Source organism: Perognathus longimembris, chromosome 7 (genome assembly GCF_023159225.1).
Source record: "Perognathus longimembris pacificus isolate PPM17 chromosome 7, ASM2315922v1, whole genome shotgun sequence".
NCBI lineage: Eukaryota > Metazoa > Chordata > Mammalia > Rodentia > Heteromyidae > Perognathus > Perognathus longimembris.
The window spans coordinates 24,290,812-24,309,042 of record NC_063167.1 but is presented as its reverse complement, the minus strand read 5'-3'; the positions used below and the strand labels follow the sequence as shown (position 1 = coordinate 24,309,042).

Sequence of the window (18,231 nt, the reverse complement as noted above, 5' to 3'; positions counted from 1 at the left end):
TGGCGGGGGAGGGTACAGTCAAATCAGATATGGTTAGAGGAAAAGGGATGGGGACCCTCTTCCTAGAAAGCTCAAAAGGCACATTGTAGGGAGGAGTGTGGAGGAGGACCAGGCCTTTCCTTCTCCTTCTACAGAGGCCCCTCCTTCCTGCCCCACTCTGTCCACCTCAGGGGTTGACCCAAATTGATTTCCATCAGCTCTTCCTCAGTGCATGTCTGCTCAACAGGATCCAGCATGGACCAGTCTGTGGCAATCCAGGAGACACTGGCGGAGGGGGAATACTGCATCATCATATCCTTTTCAGACTTGAGCTCCCTGCCCTGGTCCTGACTTGGCTTTGGGAAGTAGACTGGAAGATGTCAGTCTCTGTCCCTTGCCCCTCCTTTAGCCATCAGAGGAGAAGGAGGCCAGTATTTATTCAGTACTTGCTTGGTCCTGGACTCTCTGTCCCAGGTGTTTAAATATTCAACTTCCTACCTGGAGAGAGTGGACACTGTAATTCCCATTTCACAGATGAGGAAGGCTCAGAGGTGGACTGACTTATCCAAAGTCACACTTTGGATGGGGAGGGGGTGGGAAGGCAGGAAAAGGCAGGGATTGGTGGAATGAACTGGATTGGCAACAGCCTGGCCTGGACTTTGATTTTTCCCTTGACTGAGCAGCAGGCAGTACAAGGTAAACTGTGTGAGGGAGACAGCAGGCAGAGCCGCCTGCTGGGATTGGTACGTTACCGCTTGGAACATGGTGGCCAGGAATATGCGTAAGTGATGGGCTCTGGGGCTGCCTGTCTCCAGGGCCATAACATATTTCATTATACCCTCCCTCCAATTGGACTTTAGCCATTTCTCCAGGGCTGGGTCTAAGTCTCCTAGAGTAATTGTCATAATGATAGTTATTGTTCTTTGGATACCATATTTAAAGCCTTTTGCATGTATTAACTCATATAATCATCAAGACATGAGAAGACTTCTGGAAAAGACATTGTAATCACAGTGTCCAGATCTTGAGCTCATGGCCTGAATGTCTGGATTCACAGGGAGTCATTATGATCCTAGGCAAGTTGTTTTATTCCTTTCTATCTCAAATGGTCAGATTAAAGATTAGAGTATTGAGGGTATAATTCAGTGATAGAGTACTGGTAGGTATAAGGCCATGGGTTCAATCCCAGTACACCCTCCCGGAGAAAAAAAAAGATTAAAGTAAGTCAGTATACGTAAAGATTTTAAACACAATATGATGTACAGAGAAGGTGTTCATTAAGTGTCACCTGGGAATATCTGCCTATTACATGGGAGAAGAGAGTAATATTTGGCAGAGGTCTCATAGCTAGTAAGTGAATCTCAGTGTCTCAGATCTGGGAGAGAAGGGGGCCTTAAATATTTTCTAATCCACTATCCTCATTTTATAGGTGGGGACACTGAGGTTCAGATAGAGAAAGAAGTAGCTAATGATGCACAGTTCCTGTAACATACAGTCCAGGCAAAACCAAATGTGTTTTGCTAACAAGTCAGGGGCTCTTGAAAATGAGAGAAGTACAGCTTTTATGACTTCATCCATAAATGGCATCCTTCATGGGCACTGTGGTCAGAGAGGTTGAGGAGAGGGCCCAGCTAGGCCACTGCCAGGGCAGAAATGGGACCCCTGAGACAACATGAGCACCCAGGGCTCCAAGATATAGCCAGTGAGCTCTGTTCTCACTCCTGCTTTCTGCCCTTAGTCTCTTCCTGTACACACACCGGAGGATGGCCATTACGGGGGACGATGTCTCTTTGGACCAGATTGTGCCAGTCTCGCGGGATTTTACACTGGAAGAAGGTGCCACAGGAGATTGGGTGGTGTGAATCCCTCTTCTCTGGGAGCTCCTCCCCTTCTAGGTTTCTCTGTTCTTGGCAAGGGGGTTGTTGAGGGACAGGGGTCCTCAGAGGCTAAAGACATTCTCATTTCCTTCTCCCACAGTATCCCCAGATGGTGGACTCTACATCCTTGGTGAGTGGTCCTGTCAGTCTGGGTCCCAGTGGGGGATAAGGGGAGGACTATTTTCAGACAGAGAGGAATGGTATGAAGTAAGAACAGCTGTGTGTGTGTGTGTGTGTGTGTGTGTGTGTGTGTGTGTGTAAATATTTAGAGCTGGGAATATGGCCTAGTGGCAAGAGTGCTTGCCTCGTATATATGAAGCCCGGGGTTTGATTTTTCAGCACCACATAAATAGAAAACGGCCAGAAGTGGCACTGTGGCTCAAGTGGCAGAGTGCTAGCTTTGAGCAAAAAAGAAGCCAGGGACAGTGCTCAGGCCCTGAGTCCCAAGCCCCAGGACTGGCAAAAAAAAAAAAAAAAAATTTTTTTTTAAATCTGTTGTAGGACTTGAATTCAGGCCTTGGCTCTGTCTCCGATCAATTTTGCTCAAGGCTAGCACCCTACCACTTTGAGCCACAGTGCCACTTCTGTTTTTCTGGTGGTTAATTGGAGATAAGAGTTTCATGGACTTTCCTATCGGGCTGGCTTTGAACCACGATCCTTAGATCTCAGCCTCCTTAGTAGCTAGGATTACAGGAGTGAGCCACTGGTGCCCAGCTCCTGGCTCCCACTATTATTATGGTAATAATAGTATACAGATATGGCCCTGCCCACCTCTTCTGGTTCATCTCTATCTCTAGCCCACATGCTTGGTGTACTGAGTCCTCCAGATGGCCTCAATCTCCTGAGGCCCACATCACATATTCTCAAGGCAGAGGTTCCTCCTTCCTGCACCTAGCCACTTTCTCCATTTATGGGAGTTGTTCTATGAATCCTTCCAGGCTTCCTTTCACACATTTCTTTTCACAGCAAATCTTTTTTCTTTTCTTTTTGTTTTTCTCTTTGGTGCCAATTATGGGGCTTGAATTCAGAGCTTGGGAACTTTCCCTGCAATTTTGTGCTATAGAAGTCACATGAACTTTCCTGCTCCATCTGGAAAACCATGATTTTCAGGTCTCAACCTCCTGAATAGCTAGGGTTACAGGCAAGAGCCACTGGCACCTGCCTTGCAGCTCCCCAGGAAGCCTTTGACAAAGCCTTGAGATTGCTTTCTCCCACTGATATATGTGTCTTTCCTCATCCTAGCCAGCCCTTTGTGACTCATAGGAATTTAATTTTTTTCCCCAGTACTGGGGCTTGAACATTGTCCCTGGCTTCTTTTCGCTCAAGGCTAGCACTCTGCCACTTGAGCAACAGCACCACTTCTGGTCATTTTCTGTATATGTGGTGCTGGGGAATCGAACCCAGGACCTCATGTATATGAGGCAGGCACTCTTGCCACTAGGCCATATCCCCAGCCTTCTGTTTTTTTTTCTATATATGTGGTGCTGAGGAATCAAACCCAGGGCTTCATGTATGCAAGGCAAGCACTTTCCACTAGGCCATATTCCCAGCCCCAGGAATTTAATTATTTGTATTCACTTATTTAATGTCTGGCTTCTTTGCTAGATGATAATAATAGAGGTGAATATTTAATCAGTGATTATCTTCTGCCAGGTTATATGATGAAAGTTTTATACACAAAATTTGGCAAGATTGAGGGGTGGTGTTCAAGTGGTAGAACATCTGTTTAGAAAGCTCAAAACCAGAAGATATGTTAGGACCTTTCATTTACAAAAAGATTTGGCAAGGACTACAAACAAACCTCTGATATGAGATTATCATTGTCTTCATCTCCATTTTATGGACAAGGTAACTGAGGTCCAGGGAAATTAAGAATTTAGTACTGAGTGGATCTAGGATTCAAACTCAGAATCTAGACTCTGAAGCCTATATATATATTATTTTTTTTTTGGTGGTAATGGGGAGTGTACTAAGGGCCTCAAATTTGTTAGGCAGGCACTCTGCCACTTGAGCCATATCTCTATCCCCTTCCTCCCCTGGTTATCTTCAAGATAGGGTATTGCTTTCTGTCCAAGCCAGCCTGGATTGTGATCCTCTTACTGCACTTGCCTGTGTCACTTGGGATGACAGCTACATGCCACCAGGCCCAGCCATTCTGTTTCCCTCACTGATAGTTGGGATAGAGGAGATGTGTGTCATCATGCCCAGAATGCTAGAACCCACTCTGTTAATTCATTTTTTTTTTTTTTTTGCCAGTCCTTGGGCTTGAACTCAGGGCCTGGGCACTCACTGTCCCTGAGCTCTTCAGCTCAAGGCTCATGCTCTACCACTAGAGCCACAGTGTTACTTCCTATTTCCTGGTGGTTAATTGGAGATAGGAGTCTCTTGGACTTTTCTGCCAGGGCTGGCTCTGAACCACGATCCTCAGGTCTCAGCCTCCTGAGTAGCTAGGATTACAGGTGTGAGCCACTGGCACACAGCTCCATCTGTTAGCTCTTTTTTTTTTTAATTAAATTTTATTGACAAGGTGATGTACAGAGAGATTACAGTTACATAATGTAGTGAGTACATTTCTTGTCATATTTGTTACATCCTCCCTCATTTTTCTTTCCCTTCCCTAGTTCAGATAAACATTTATACAATATTCAGTATGCCAAAATCATATACAGTGATCATAGGGGGTACATCAAAGGAAATTCACCTAGTACATTAAACATAACGACAACAATAAAATCCTCCTGCTTCCATCTCTTGGAGTTCATTTTGCTTAGCCTCATCTTATATAATCATATGTACATAGCTGTTAAGCTATTGTGATCCTCTGATAGGTCTATCCTAGACCTTTTTATGTTTATTTAGTAATTGTTTGGTTTTAGAGACATACTGTAAAGTCGTTGACCAAAACATGTGGAAATACCATTTGAAAAGAAGTTTGTCATTTTACAGACATGATCTCTACTGTTCTCCCCCACCCCCAACAACCATATATCAGGGAGACCATACACCTTTGTTCTCTGTCTTCTAGGCTTTGTCTCACTCAACATTATTTGTTCAAGATCTGATCATTTCCCTGAAAATGCTATTATTTTATCATTTCTAATCACTATGTAATATTCCATTGTGTACAGGTACCACATTTTTTGGATCCATTCATCTGTAGTGGGGAATCTGGGTTGTTTCCATATTTTGGCTATTGTGAATTATACAGCAATAAACATGGATGTGCAGGTGTCTTTATGGTATCCTGGATCCTGTTGTTCAGGATAGATGCCTAGGAGTGGTATGGTTGGGTCATAAGGTATGTCTATGCTGAGTTTTTTGAGGAACCTCCATACTGTTCTCCAGAGTGGTTGTACTAGTTTACACTCCCACCAACAGTGGAGAAGGGTTCCTCTTTCTCCGCATCCCTCCCAGCATTTGTGGTTGCCTGAGTTCAGAGTATAGGCCATTCTAACTGGAGTGCCATCTCTTAACTCTTAATCCTTCTGCTGGATGGCTTCTGTTCATTCACTTTTTTTTTGAGTGCTCACCTTGGGCTGAGCATATGCTATGAATATGGGGCTTTCTAGTCTAGTTCTCCAAAGACAGGCCCACGTCTGTTTTCTTCACTGTGCCTTCGCAAAGTGCTTGGAACTGCCAGAAAGACAAATTGATGACTGTTTTTCTAGTCCACCTCTGTATGCTTTTCATCCTGCATGGGGGCAACAAGGAAAGACTACAGCTCCAGAGAACCTGTGTCTGCTAGGTCCATGTGTGATGCAGTGGTGAGGTTTACTGGCTTTTCAGAGTCTTGAGCTCCCTCTGAAAGCGAAGCTGATGTTCATTTGGATTGAAGGGTCAGAAGGTTCCTTTATTATGCTATCAGCAGCTTTGGATAAGTTGTTTAAGGCCAAAGGACCTTCTGGAGCTAGGGCTTAATTCTCCATTCTAGGGACTCCATGCTTTAAATGAATCTAAGAGCCGGGTGCATGCTTGTAAACCTGGTTACTTAAAAGGTTGAGACAGGAGGATCCTTGTTTGAAGCGAGCCCTGGCAGGAAAGTCTGTCAGATTCTTATTTCCAATTAACCACCAGAAAACCAGAAGTGGCGCTGTGGCTCAAAGTGGTAGAGTGCTAGCCTTGAGCAAAAAGAGCTCAGGGAGAGCACCCGGGGCCAAGAGTTCAAGCCCCAGGACAGGCAAAGAAAAAAAAAGACTCTAAGCTGATTCATGGTGGCCACAGGTTCATTTCCTGCTCCCTCTATAGGCTCAGATGTGACTGTCCAGCTCGACACCGCGAAGCTCAGCCTTGTATTCCAACTGCCCTTTGGTTCACACACTAGGACGTTCCTCCAGGAAGTCGCCAGGGCCTGTCCAGGTAGGTAAGACCTAGGCTCACAGGGTGGGCATCTGCTGGCTGGGGCACTGACCTACACACTCCAGTCAACTTTCTGCCATTTGAGCTCATACTGTACAGTTTCTGTGCCCTCCCGAGGCTGCTGCCATAACCTGTGGCACTCCCAGACCGCATGCCAGCCATGGTGTTTGTGTTTCTGCTTAAGGTTTTTGGACCCAAGCATTAACGAGTGTACAGCATTTTTTCCCTTCTGCCTCTGAGCAGGGCTGTGGCCGTTGGCAGCGCCCGTAACTTTGACAGGCCCATCTTTCCTCTCTGCCACTCAAAACTGGACCCAAGGGAAATCTGTCACATGGGTTCTCCCGCTCAGTCCCCCACTACTGAGAAAATGGCCTAGCTTTGGCTTTGCAGCAAAAGGTGAGAGGCTTCTAGATAAAATTTGTTTCCAGTGGAAGTCAGCCAGGCAGGTAAAGGAGAATTTGTAAGGAGGAGAGGACCAATGACAGAACATGCAAATTTAAGCCACCAGGTGCTATCACTCAGGTGTTTACTCGGTGGCATTCATTGTTTCCTTTCAGGCTAATATCTTGTCTCTGTGTTGCCGAGGAGGTTGGCCTTGTATTATTGTATAATGATCTAAGGCCTGAGCCTTGGGGGGCTCAGGTGTGCCAAGAAGAACTGGCAAACTGGCTTGTGGGTGGGGGAAAGTAGAAACAAGATTATATTTCAGTGGGTGGCTAAGGAGTTTAAAGTTTATTCTATAAGCAGGGGAACATTTATCTCTAAGTTTTAAAATAATTACTATTATTTAATGATTATTAGTAATGATTTGAAGAGGGATGGTAATAGTAATAGCAGTTGAGCACCATGAATCTGGAAATCCAAACGCTTAGAATGAGAAGTGCTTCAGTAGGTTTTGGATAAGGGATAGCCAACCTGTGAGAGCAAAGATTATAGACACCCTCTTTGGTTTGAAATCCATTTTGACAGCCCCTAGCTCTGTGACTTTGGCAAAACACTTCACTTCTCTGAACCTTCATTATGGTAATCTTCTACATGTTATGAGTATCTCCCTCATAGGATTGTGAGAATTAAAAGAAATAACACATGTGAGCTGGGTGCTGGTGGCTCATACTTGTAATCCTACCTACTCAGGAGGGTAAGATCTGAAGATAGTAATTTGAAGCTAGCCCTGGCAGGAAAGTCCATGTGACTTTTATCTACAATAAACCATCAGAAAACCAGAAGTGGTATTGTGTCTCAAAGTGGTAGAACACTAGCTTTGAGCAGGAGAAGCTCAGGGACAGCACCCAGGCCCTGAGTTCAAGCCCCACAACTGACAAAAAAAAATGAAAGGAAGGAAGAAAGAAAGAAAGAAAGAAAGAAAGAAAGAAAGAAAGAAAGAAAGAAATAACACATGTTAAAGTTCCTGTCAGGTAGCAACAACTCAGAAAACATTTTCTCCCTCTGCAAAGCAATCACAGCTGATACTCACTTTGGACTTATCTGTTAAACACCATTCTAAGACTTTTTTCTTTTTAACTAATCATCTCGTTTAATCATTATCAAAACCTATCAAGGTGTCCATTTTATAGATAAGGAAACTGAAGCTACAAGACAGTAGGTGCTTCTCCAGAGTGCACAGCTGGTACACTGTAGACAGAGCCAGGATGCACAAGATTAGCTGCATTTTACTCCAGAGTCAGAGGTTTCAAGTGTTTTGCTCTAGTTCTTCCTTATTTGGTGTCTGTCTGTCTGTCTGTCTGTCTCTCTCTCTCTCTCTCTCTCTCTCTCTGTGACTAGCTCAAAGCCTTCCTGGAGGAGGTGATATTAAGGCTTAGAAGGAAGAAAGAGAAACCCACCTCCCTCCCCTGACCAGCAATGAGGGAAAATGGCATGGCAGTGGGAGGGAGGAGCAGTCTGGATTGATTTTGGAAAAGGTGTGGAGAGAGCTGGGCAGGAGAGGCCAGCAGAGGGCAGCTCATAAAGGGTCTCTGCCCTCTGGCTAGTGGAGAGCTCTTAAAGATAAACTGGGGAGTGGTTAGGCAATATTGGCAAGTTAGAAAAGCTCCTCTGATAAGAGCTATGGAAAGGAGGAGCCTGGAACAGGGAGAAATATGGGAATGTATTACAGTGGTTCTGGCATACAGAATGAGGCTGGGAGTAGGGACCTGGCCACAGGATGGGACTAGGAGGTTAGGGGAAGGAAGAATCGGCTGGAGAAATACTAAGGAGGCCCAACTGAGGACAGTGAAGTTGCCTTGGGAGCTGTGAACTTGTATTGTGTTTACAGCTTAACAACTAATTAGAGCAGTGACTAGCCACTTAACAAATGTTTGTTAAATGGATGGGCAGAGCTTGGTAATTGACTGAGCAAAGGAGAAAAGTCAAGGATGACTGAACAATCCAATGTTTTGTTTTTTTGTTTCTTTGTTTTTTTGTGCAGGTCCTAGGGCTTGAACTCCAGGTGTGCATGCTATCCCTGAACTTGCTTTGTTCAAGGCTAGTACTCTACCACTTCAGCAATAGCCTCACTTCTAGCTTTTTTTTTTTTCTTTTCTTTTTCTTTCTTTTTGGTGCTTAATTGCAGATAATAGTGTCATGAACTTTTTTTGCCCAAGCTGGCTTTGAAACATGGTCCTCAGATGTCAGCCTCCTATATAACTAGGATTAGAGGCATGAGCCATTGATGTCCCACTTTTTTGCAAGGGGGGCTATTCAGTGAGACTGAATATAGGTTAGTAGTATATAAATGTTGAAAGTCATTTAAAGTCATGGATGAGTTCTTTTTCTCCTTTAGGATCTGTCTTGTAGGTCTCTTGCCTGCTCTGGGATTTATATCCCACTTCCAGTAACCAGCAGGAAATCTATATTCTTTCTCTCTCTCCTTCCATTTCACTCTCCATCTCTCTCTCTCCCCTTTTCTTTTTTGTGCCTATACTGGGGCATGAACTCAGGGTTTGGGTGCTAATGCTTAGCTTTTTCACTCAAGGCTGATGCTCTACGACTTGAGCCACAGCTCCATTTATAGCTTTTGGGTAGTAAATTTGAGATAAGAGTCTTATGGCCTTAAAGCCTGGGCTGGCTTCGAATCATGATCTTCAAATCCCAGTCTCCTGAGTAGCTAGGATTACGGGCATGAGCCACCTGCACCTGACCTACATGTTGGCTTTCTGATTTGCACAATGATTAGATGAGACGGAATATAGGTTAGTATATATAAATGTTAAAAGGTGCTACCTGGTCATGTCACAGCCAGGACAGGAGCCCAGGTCTTTCCATTCCTGATGTCCTTGCAAATCCAATTCAGTTGGTTCAATTTTATGTAGCTGCGTATGCAGGATAAGAGAAGGGTTAATATCAACTGTTTTTTTTTTTTTAAGTCAGGCTGACCTGGATGAGACGCAAGCAAGTGAGGCTCAAGAACTTATAAGGAGGGGTGACAATATGATTAGGGTGGGTCCCGAGGAGCAGCCCTGACAGGCCTTAGCACCCAGTTACTATGAGGCCGGAGGAATGGCGGAATGGCGGGCTCTCGGGGGGCCAGAGCACGTTCACACTTACTGCATTTGGACCTCAGACCCACACTGTGCTCAGGGGCAACAGACTTGCGTGGCTCAGATTCTGCTCCTTGTTCCTGACACAGGCTTCGACCCTGCGACCCCGGATCCTGAGTTCCTCTGGCTATCCCGTTACCAAGGATTGGAGCCAGAGCCAGAGTCCCCCACAGCACGCGGTTGGAACACGGCCCCGGGTACCTCAACCTGGTGTGCGGCAATTGGCGGAGGCAGGTATCCATCTCAGAAAGGAAAGTGGGGATTCGAGGACAGCAGGCACCAGGGGGCGGGGCTAGTTCTGTTTGGGGGCGGGGCTGCGGAGCAAGCGTAATTTCGATTGGCGGGAGTGGCACGCGGGGGCGGGCTCGTCGAGGGGGGGGGGCGAAGTGCGCGGGCGGGCGGCGGGATGAGGAGCTTGAGGAAGCTGGCAGGGAAATGTCCGCCGCCGCTGGCTCTCGGGAGCGCGACTCTGCAGGTGCGGTGAGGGATGGTGAGCGGGACTTGAGAGGGGTCTCGGCTGTGTGCGGCAGCAGGCCGGGCCTTCGGGTAGGCTGGGCATGCGGGTTTAGCAGGTGGACGCGTGGGGCGAAGACCGAGCTTTGGGCCCTACGGAGCCGGGAACATTGGGACCGAGGTTCTGTGGAGAAACCTCAGCCGGGCATGGTGGGGAGGTGTGTGTGTGTGGGGGGGGGGGGTCCGGTGGGAACGGGGTGCTGAGGAATCGTGGAGGGGGAGGGGTTAGCAAAGCACCGTTGTCTGGCTCGCTGTGTGACCCGGCGCCACCCTGGCCTCCTTCAAGGCTGGCCTCAGTTTCTCTAGCTGAGCGTGCTCTTCGGTCCTGCTACGAGTTTGGCGGGTGTGTTTGTAGGGTGTGCACAGGACCCTGACCGTGTCTTCCTCTGGATGAGGGGCGGTGTGTTCTGGGGGTCTACCCTGGGATTCCTGGATGGGACCCCCGTGCACTGAGCTGGAGTCCCGGGGAACCGTCCTGGGTGGGACTGGAAGCCAGGAGAGGCTCCAGGTAAATAGGTCAAGGTTTTTTTTTTGTTGTTTCCATCCAGCCCTTGGTGGTTAATGTTGTATTGCACAAAAGGCAGATTGTTGAATAGGCGTCTGTGCTTTGCACAGCCACAGACTCAGGGCTGAAATTTGGGTCAGTTTGAAGACCTGATTCCTGCCCCTTCACCCCAAGGACTCTCTGGTGATTTTTGTTCCCAGGGTGTGCCCATGAAGCACTAGTTTCACACCAGCTTTGGCATAACCACTTGTACCTATTTGTACCACTCTCCTCTGTTCTATGTCAGCGATCAAGAGTCTTGTCAAGTAGTTGTGCTCTTACAAGGCTTGGAAACTATGAGGGTTAGGGAAGGGTGACAGGTTGAGCAAGAGTTTGTAAAAGGAGAGGAAATGAGGCCAGCGCAGGACTTCCTCAGTGCTTAGACTTTTCCTTCGTTGCGGCTAGCATGAGAGCGATTCAAGGGCCAGATGTGCTGATAGTTTCCATCTCTCTTGGGTTTATCTCAGAATTCACTTGAAGAGCTGGTCAAGAGATAGCTATTGCTTCAGTTTCCATGGTACTCTGAGATGTGGTGCTAGCACCGGTGAAGAGAGCTTAAGAGCAGGCCCTCTCATTGCCCTTCATGAGAGGCTGCCAGGATCCAGATAATCAATGGAGAGCAGACCCAATGGCTACACAAAGAGGTGGGTTCTACCTCTTCAGCCCATGGGCTAGACCTAGGCTGTTGGAATGAATTACCTGTTTCCCTAGTAGAAGGCTATCTTCCCTGGAATATCAAGCCAGGCAGCTGTGAATCCAGTTTGTTGTTTTTTTTTCCCAGACCTTGGGCTCAGGGCTTGGCCACTGTTCTTTAGCTTATTTTGCTCTATCACTTGAGCCACAGCTTTACTTCCAGCTTTGTGTTGGTTAATTGGAGATAAGAGCCTCCCGGACTTTCCTGCCCCGGCTGGCTTTGAACTGTAATTCTCAGATCTCAGCCTCCTGAGTAGCTAGGATTACAGGCATGAGCTACAGGTGCCCAACTTGAAAGCCAGTTTTTGTTGTTGTTTTGTTTTTTACCCCTGGGTGAGCAAAGTGTAGAGATCACAGAGTATAGGATTTGACTGGATTTACTTTCACAAAAGGAAAATTATCCAAGCCCTGCAGAGGAATTATTGTTGTCAGGGTTTTGATTTTACTTTTAGTTTGAAAGCATTTGTTCCCATTGAAGCACCCACAGTAAGTGGTAGTATAACTAAGTTGCTCCTCTTAAAACAAAGTGGCATCAAATCAAGTTCTCATTTCTCTGGGTCATCAGAACTTCTCTGGTCTCCGTGGAGCAATATACTTCTTCAACAAGTAAGAGAAACCCCTTTGGGCTACCTCTGAATGCTCCTGGAGATCCAGGCTCCAAGTCCTATGTACAAATGACCAAAATGCCTTCTTTCCAAAAGCCTGGGGAACCAAGCTAAGGCAAGAGGCTGTTCCAAGTGGGGCTGTAGTGGCTCGCATCTATAATCCTAGCTACTCATGAGGCTGAACTTTGAAGATTGTGGTTCAAAGCCAGCCAGGGCAGAAAAATCCCCGAGATTCATCTCCAATTAACTACCAAAACTCAGAAGTGGAGCTGTGGCTCAAGTAGTAGAACACTAGCTTTGAGTAAAAAAGTGGAGGGACAGCTCGTAGGCCCTGAGTTCAAGCTCCAGGATTAGCACCAGTGAGGTAAGGGTGGGGGAGGGAAGGTAGGGACGCTGCTCCAAGTGTTGTACAATACAGAGGAAACTAGGCAATCCTCCTTCCAGGAACTGGCATTCTGATAGATAGGGGTCTGATTGTATAAAAAGAGCAGAGAGCATAGGATCAGGACACAGGATGGTGGTCCTGATAGGGTGTGCCAAGGAGAAGAGCATATGAAGGCCTAGGTGTTTGGGAGACATGGTGAATCTGACTTTCATTCCTTGCCTTCACCCTGATAGACAAGAGTTTGTTTCAGTGATTCTTTCCAAAATGTCTACTCGTTTATTTGGCTTGTCTCTGCTGAATTTTTATTTGTTTTGTATTTGTTGCCAGTCCTGGGGTGTGGACTCAGGGCCTGAGCACTGTCCCTGGCTTCTTTTTGCTCAAGGCTAGCACTCTACCTCTTGTGCCACAGTGCCACTTCTGACTTTTTTCTACATATGTGGTGCTGAGGAATCGAACCCAGGGCTTCATGTATACGAGGAGAGCACTTTACTACTAGGCCATATTCCCAGCCCTCTCCTGAATTTTTAAAAGAGTATTAGGGTGAATTGTTTGGGGATGGTAGTGGAAAAAGGAATTGGAGCTCATTGCTGATAGAAATCATGTTTTGAAATCAGATCTGTTTTCAGGAGCTAAGTTGTGACATGGAAATGAGATGTAATGCTTCAGCTTTTTTATCTGATTCTCTTGTGCTCCCTTCTTCCCTTGCTCCTTCTCTTCCTTCCTCTCTCTTTTTTTCATGTTGGTCCTGGGGCTTTAACTTAGGGCTAGAGCACTCACCCTTAGCTTTTCTGCTTAAGGCTGACAGTCTACCACTTGAGCCACTGCTCCTCTTCTGGCTTTTTGCTGGTTAATTGGAGATAGGAATCTCCAAATCTGGGCTGGCTTGGAACCTCAATCTTCAGCTCTCAGCCTCCTGAATAGCTACTATTACAGATGTGAGCCACTGGTGTCTAACTCTCCTGTTCCATCATAGCTGCTAAAATCTTGCCACTGGTATTGGTTTGTAGCTCTTTTAGGTAGGAGCTTTTCTGTTTCTTCACTTACAAATAAAAAAAAAAGTTTTTGCCAGTTGTGGGGCTTGACCTCCCAGGTAGGCATTGTTCCTGAGCTCTTTTGCTCAAGGCTAGTGCTTTACTGCTTTGAGCCACAGCACCACTTCCAGGGGAATCCTCAGATCTAGGGTAGCTAGGAATACAGGCCTAAACCACCAGCACCCCTGATCACTTCTTTTATTGCTCTTGACTTTGGGTGGATTTTTCTGACTTGAGAGCAATGCCTTGTTGCTTGCTGTCTAGCAATTGTAGGTCCTCTTATCTGGAAAACCCCTTTGTTAGGCTGAGTATTCATCCAAGACATTCTGTAAACCATTGACCTTCTTTACATCCTGAGTACAACCAAAGACCTGGAGTGTGCTCTGTAGGATTCTGAGCCTTACACTGGAAGGGAAACTGCTCCTCAGAAGTCTCATGTGGGCTGTTGTGGGCAAATTTAACAAAGTGGTAGTTTCATGTACATATTTTTCTTTTGAAGTGGGGCTTTCTTTTTCATTTCATTATAGATTAAAAGTGAGCCAACTTTGTGGGAACACACATCGTGAATGAAATGTGTTTATGAGTATTTTTTTTCTATCTCTGGACCCAGGAAACAAAGCATTAAAGTCTTCCTGGCCTGTGAAAGGAAATGAATGCTATTTATATCTGGGGTAACATAAAGGGTAACCTAGATTACCAGAGTAGGAGTCACTGAGAATGTTAGAAAAATAAGCCTCTAGGTTGGTTTTTCCCTGTCTTTTCTTTTATCTTGCTTTGTCTATATTAATGAGTAAAACCTGTATGCCCACCAAATCCTTTCAGCATGGAGAAAATGAGTTTGCTTAAAATAGCACTCATCACTGATACCTTTGTAGGGAGCTCTGTAGTCAAATTAGATTATTTTGAATTCCCTTGTTCCTTTACACAAAACAGAATGGTACTCAGTTTTCTTTCTCCCTTTATCAATTCCGTCTCCATTTTCCTTCTTTGCCCCATTTAATCTCACATTTGTTTCTAGTACAGGAGAATCCTCTGAAGGCCTTTCTTTCTTTCGTCCTTTCTTCCTTTTCTTCTTTCTTCCTAAAACTGTGTTTTGGAATTCAACAATGGTTGTGTACAGAACAAGAGAGGTGACCCACAAACATTCAATTAGAAGTGGAGCTTTGCACAGAAAAATCCTCAGAGACCAAGAGTTCAAGAAGGAGGCATCAATATTTATTAGAGAAGGACTGCGCTGGGGCATCAGATGCCTGCTCATTTACATTTTTTGTTGTTGTTGTTGCTGCTGCTTAGCATATGCTGTAAGGAAAAAAGCCCAAAGCTGGGTGCTGGTGGCTCACACCTATAATCCTAGCTACTCAGGAGGCTGAGATCTGAGGATCACAGTTCAAAGTCAGCCCAGGCAGAAAAGCATTTGTGAGACTCTTACCTCCAATTAACCACTCAATAACTGGAAGGGGCTCTGTGGCACAAAGTGGTAGAGTGCTAACCTTGAGCAAAAGTGCTCAGAAACAGTGCCCAGGCCCTAAGTTCAAGGCCCACACCTGACCAAAAAACAAAAAAAAAACAAAAAATGAGACAGAGAACAAAAGTCCCAAACAAAAAGGAAAAAGCAATAAAAGTGCTAGGCATGGTGGCATGTATCTGAAAGGCCTTTCTGGGTTGCATGGTTTTCCTGTTTCTAAAGGAAAGATAAAAACAAGACTGTACTAATTTTGTAAACTTTAGATCTACATAGAAACTAAAGCTAACAAATAGAAATGAGAAGAAATGTTCGTTCTTTTTTTTTTTTTTGCCAGTCCTGGGCCTTGGACTCAGGGCCTGAGCACTGTCCCTGGCTTCTTTTTGGTCATGGCTAGTACTCTACCACTGAGCCACAGCGTCACTTCTGGCCATTTTCTATATATGTGGCGCTGGGGAATCGAACCCAAGGCTTCATGTATACAAGGCAGGTGCTCATGCCACTAGGCCATATTCCCAGCCCAAAATGTTCATTCTTGAAACATTTATGATGAGCATTTAAATGATGTCTGAATGGCCTGTATATTCATTTTGCTGTTGCTTCTTGGTACAGCAGTAGACATCACTCTTGACTGTCCTTTCTTGTATCTATATGATGAGAATAAGAGTTTGCCTCCTGAAAGGTCACACAGGATTTAAGGAACGCTAAGTTATTTAGGGATTCTTTTGCTTGGGACACACATGTCTAAATCAGACATTGGAATAACTTGGAACCCAGCTGCCCTCTTATGGGCCCCTGTCCTGGGGTGGTTTCTTCCCAGTGAGAACTGAGAACTGTACTCATTATCTTCTTCTTTTTTTTTTTTTTTTCTGTTGTGTGTGTGTGTGTATGACTCAAGGTTCCCTGATCCTAGACTGACCTTGAACTTTTGATCCTTTTGCCTCAGCCTTCTGAGTGCTAGAATTATTGGCGTGACTCACCATGGATGGCTTCATTGTCTTTACTCCTTCCTTTAGGATATTTTTTTTTTCCTCTTAGTGCAGCCACTAAAAACCTTGGTCATCATTCTTTTTTTTTTGGCCAGTTCTGGGCCTGATCTCAAGGCCTGAGCACTGTCCCTGGCTTCTTTGTAGCCTAGCACTCTGCCACTTGAGCCACAGCGCCCCTTCTGGCTGTTTTCTATAGATGTGATGCTGAGGAATCAAACCCAGGGCTTCATGTATATGAGGCAAGCACTCTTGCCACTAGGCCATATTCCCATCCCCGGTCATCATTCTTGACTTGACTCTTTCCTCTCTATTGTGTATGTGTATCTGTATGTGTGCGTGCGTGTGTGCATGCGCGTGTGTGTGTGCGCGTGCGTGTGCGTGCGCGCGCTTGTGCTGGTAATGGGGCTTGAACTCAGCTCTGGACATACTCTCCTTTAAGCTTTCTCATTCAAGTCTAGAGCTCTACCATTTGAGCCATTTGAGCTCCACTTCTGGCTTTTTGATAGTTAATTGGAGATAAGAGTCCAGGCTAGCTTTGAACCACAGTCCTTTGATTTCAGCCTTCTGAGTAGCTAGGGTTACAGACATAAGGCTCTTACATTTTATTTTAATTTTTGTTTTGTTTTTGGCCAGTCCTGGGGCTTGAACTCAGGGCCTGAGCACTGTCCCTGGCTTCTTTTTGCTCAAGGCTAGCACTCTTATCACGTGAGCCACATCTCCTTCTGGCTATATATATATGGTGCTAAGGAATCAAACCCAGGGCTTCATGTATACTAGGCGAGCACTTTACCACTAGGTCACATTCCTAGCCCAATTTTATTTTATTTTTATTCTTTTTTGTAGGTCATAGGGCTTGAACTCAGGGCCTGGCTATTGTCCCTGAGCTCTTTTTTCCCCCAAGGCTAGTGCTCTACCACTTGAGCTGCAGTGTGACTTCCAGATTTCTGGTGATTAATTGGAGATAAAAGTCTCAGGAACTTTCCTACCTGGGCTGGCTTTGAACCAGGACCCTCAGAGCTCAGCTTCTTGAGTCACTAGGATTACATATATGAGCCACCAGTGCCCCATGGCTCTTGTATTTCCAGCTCCCAGGCTCTCTTACCTTTTTTTTTTTTTTTTTTTTTTTTGCCAGTCCTGGGCCTTGGACTCAGGGCCTGAGCACTGTCCCTGGCTTCTTTTTGCTCAAGGCTAGCATTCTACCTCTTGAGCCACAGAGCTACTTCTGGCTTTTTCTGTGTATGTGGTGCTGAGGAATCAAACCCAAGGCTTCATGCATGCTAGGCAAGCACTCTACCACTACTAGGCCACATTCCCAGCCCTTAATAAGCAAATTTTACCCAGTCTTTTTGGGCAGTACTGCTCCTCTCCACACATATCAAAGTCTTCATACTTCATGCTGCATACTCTTCCCTGAAGTAGTAGGCTGAGAATCTTCCCTGAACTATCACAATGGCCCTTTTATATGTCCTTCTAACCTTAAGTTTTCTCTTGGTGATTTTCTTAGAATGAGCCTTTATCACATCCCACTCCTGTGTACGACCTTGAATCTATACCACACTTTGTTGCCTCTAGAATAAGGTTCAGATTCTTTAATGTGATGTTGAGGCCTGTACAACATATCCTCAGCTCGCCCCTCCAGTCTTAGCCACCACAACTCACCTTAACTTCAAACTTCACTGCCTATTCATTCTGGATAAAGCTCTCTTTTTCACTTCTTTGTTGACTTTTCAGTCAAGCACATTTTTTTTAAGCTTGAAGTTGATGTTCTTAGCATTTTTGCTTCCCCTCTCCTTCTCAAATGCCAGTCTAATGTCTCGAACTCAGTAGGTGTTCAAAAAAATGTGTTGAACAAATATGGTTCTTCTTAGCCTGAACCACTCTTGCCCTCTTCCTCTTTGAGTGTGCTCTGCACTCCCTTCCCCCACCCTTCCTGGTTTGCTTTTACTCACTTCTCTTTCAGCTTTATCAACAGACCACAGACAGCTAGCAGAAGGCCCCCCAAAGGATAGCCTGTAGAAAAAAAAAGTCACCTCTCCAGTAGCCTGTCCCCATGGACCTCTTGCTGAGAGTAATTGGTCTTTGCTAACCTCAATTGGATTTGTACAAGGTGCAAATTGTATTTTGATTCTACTGCTCGCAGCTTTACATGGTTCAGGATGTGTGTTTAGAGATATCTGGGCCCCTATAAGTTGCTAAATCAGAGGTTCTTTTGTTGTTGTTATTTAATTTAATTTAATTTATTTACTTATTTTTTTTTGCCA

General features: G+C 45.4%; 1 protein-coding gene across 2 annotated transcripts in view; it reads left to right on the top strand.

Annotated features, from left to right (window-relative positions):
• Positions 1-208: 208 nt before the first annotated feature.
• Inpp5b (inositol polyphosphate-5-phosphatase B) overlaps positions 209-18,231 on the top strand; it is a 58,221-nt gene continuing 40,198 nt past the window's right edge. Inside the window, exons 1-6 of one of the 2 annotated variants that reach the window (XM_048350935.1) lie at positions 209-291; positions 666-760; positions 1,718-1,815; positions 1,957-1,986; positions 6,102-6,212; positions 9,838-9,978. In XM_048350935.1, the coding sequence (XP_048206892.1) occupies positions 235-291; positions 666-760; positions 1,718-1,815; positions 1,957-1,986; positions 6,102-6,212; positions 9,838-9,978 (532 nt within the window). In that variant the 5' untranslated portion in view covers positions 209-234. Of the gene's footprint in view, positions 292-665; positions 761-1,717; positions 1,816-1,956; positions 1,987-6,101; positions 6,213-9,837; positions 9,983-18,231 lie in introns of those variants that run through there. The other variant, XM_048350937.1, reaches the window with a different exon arrangement.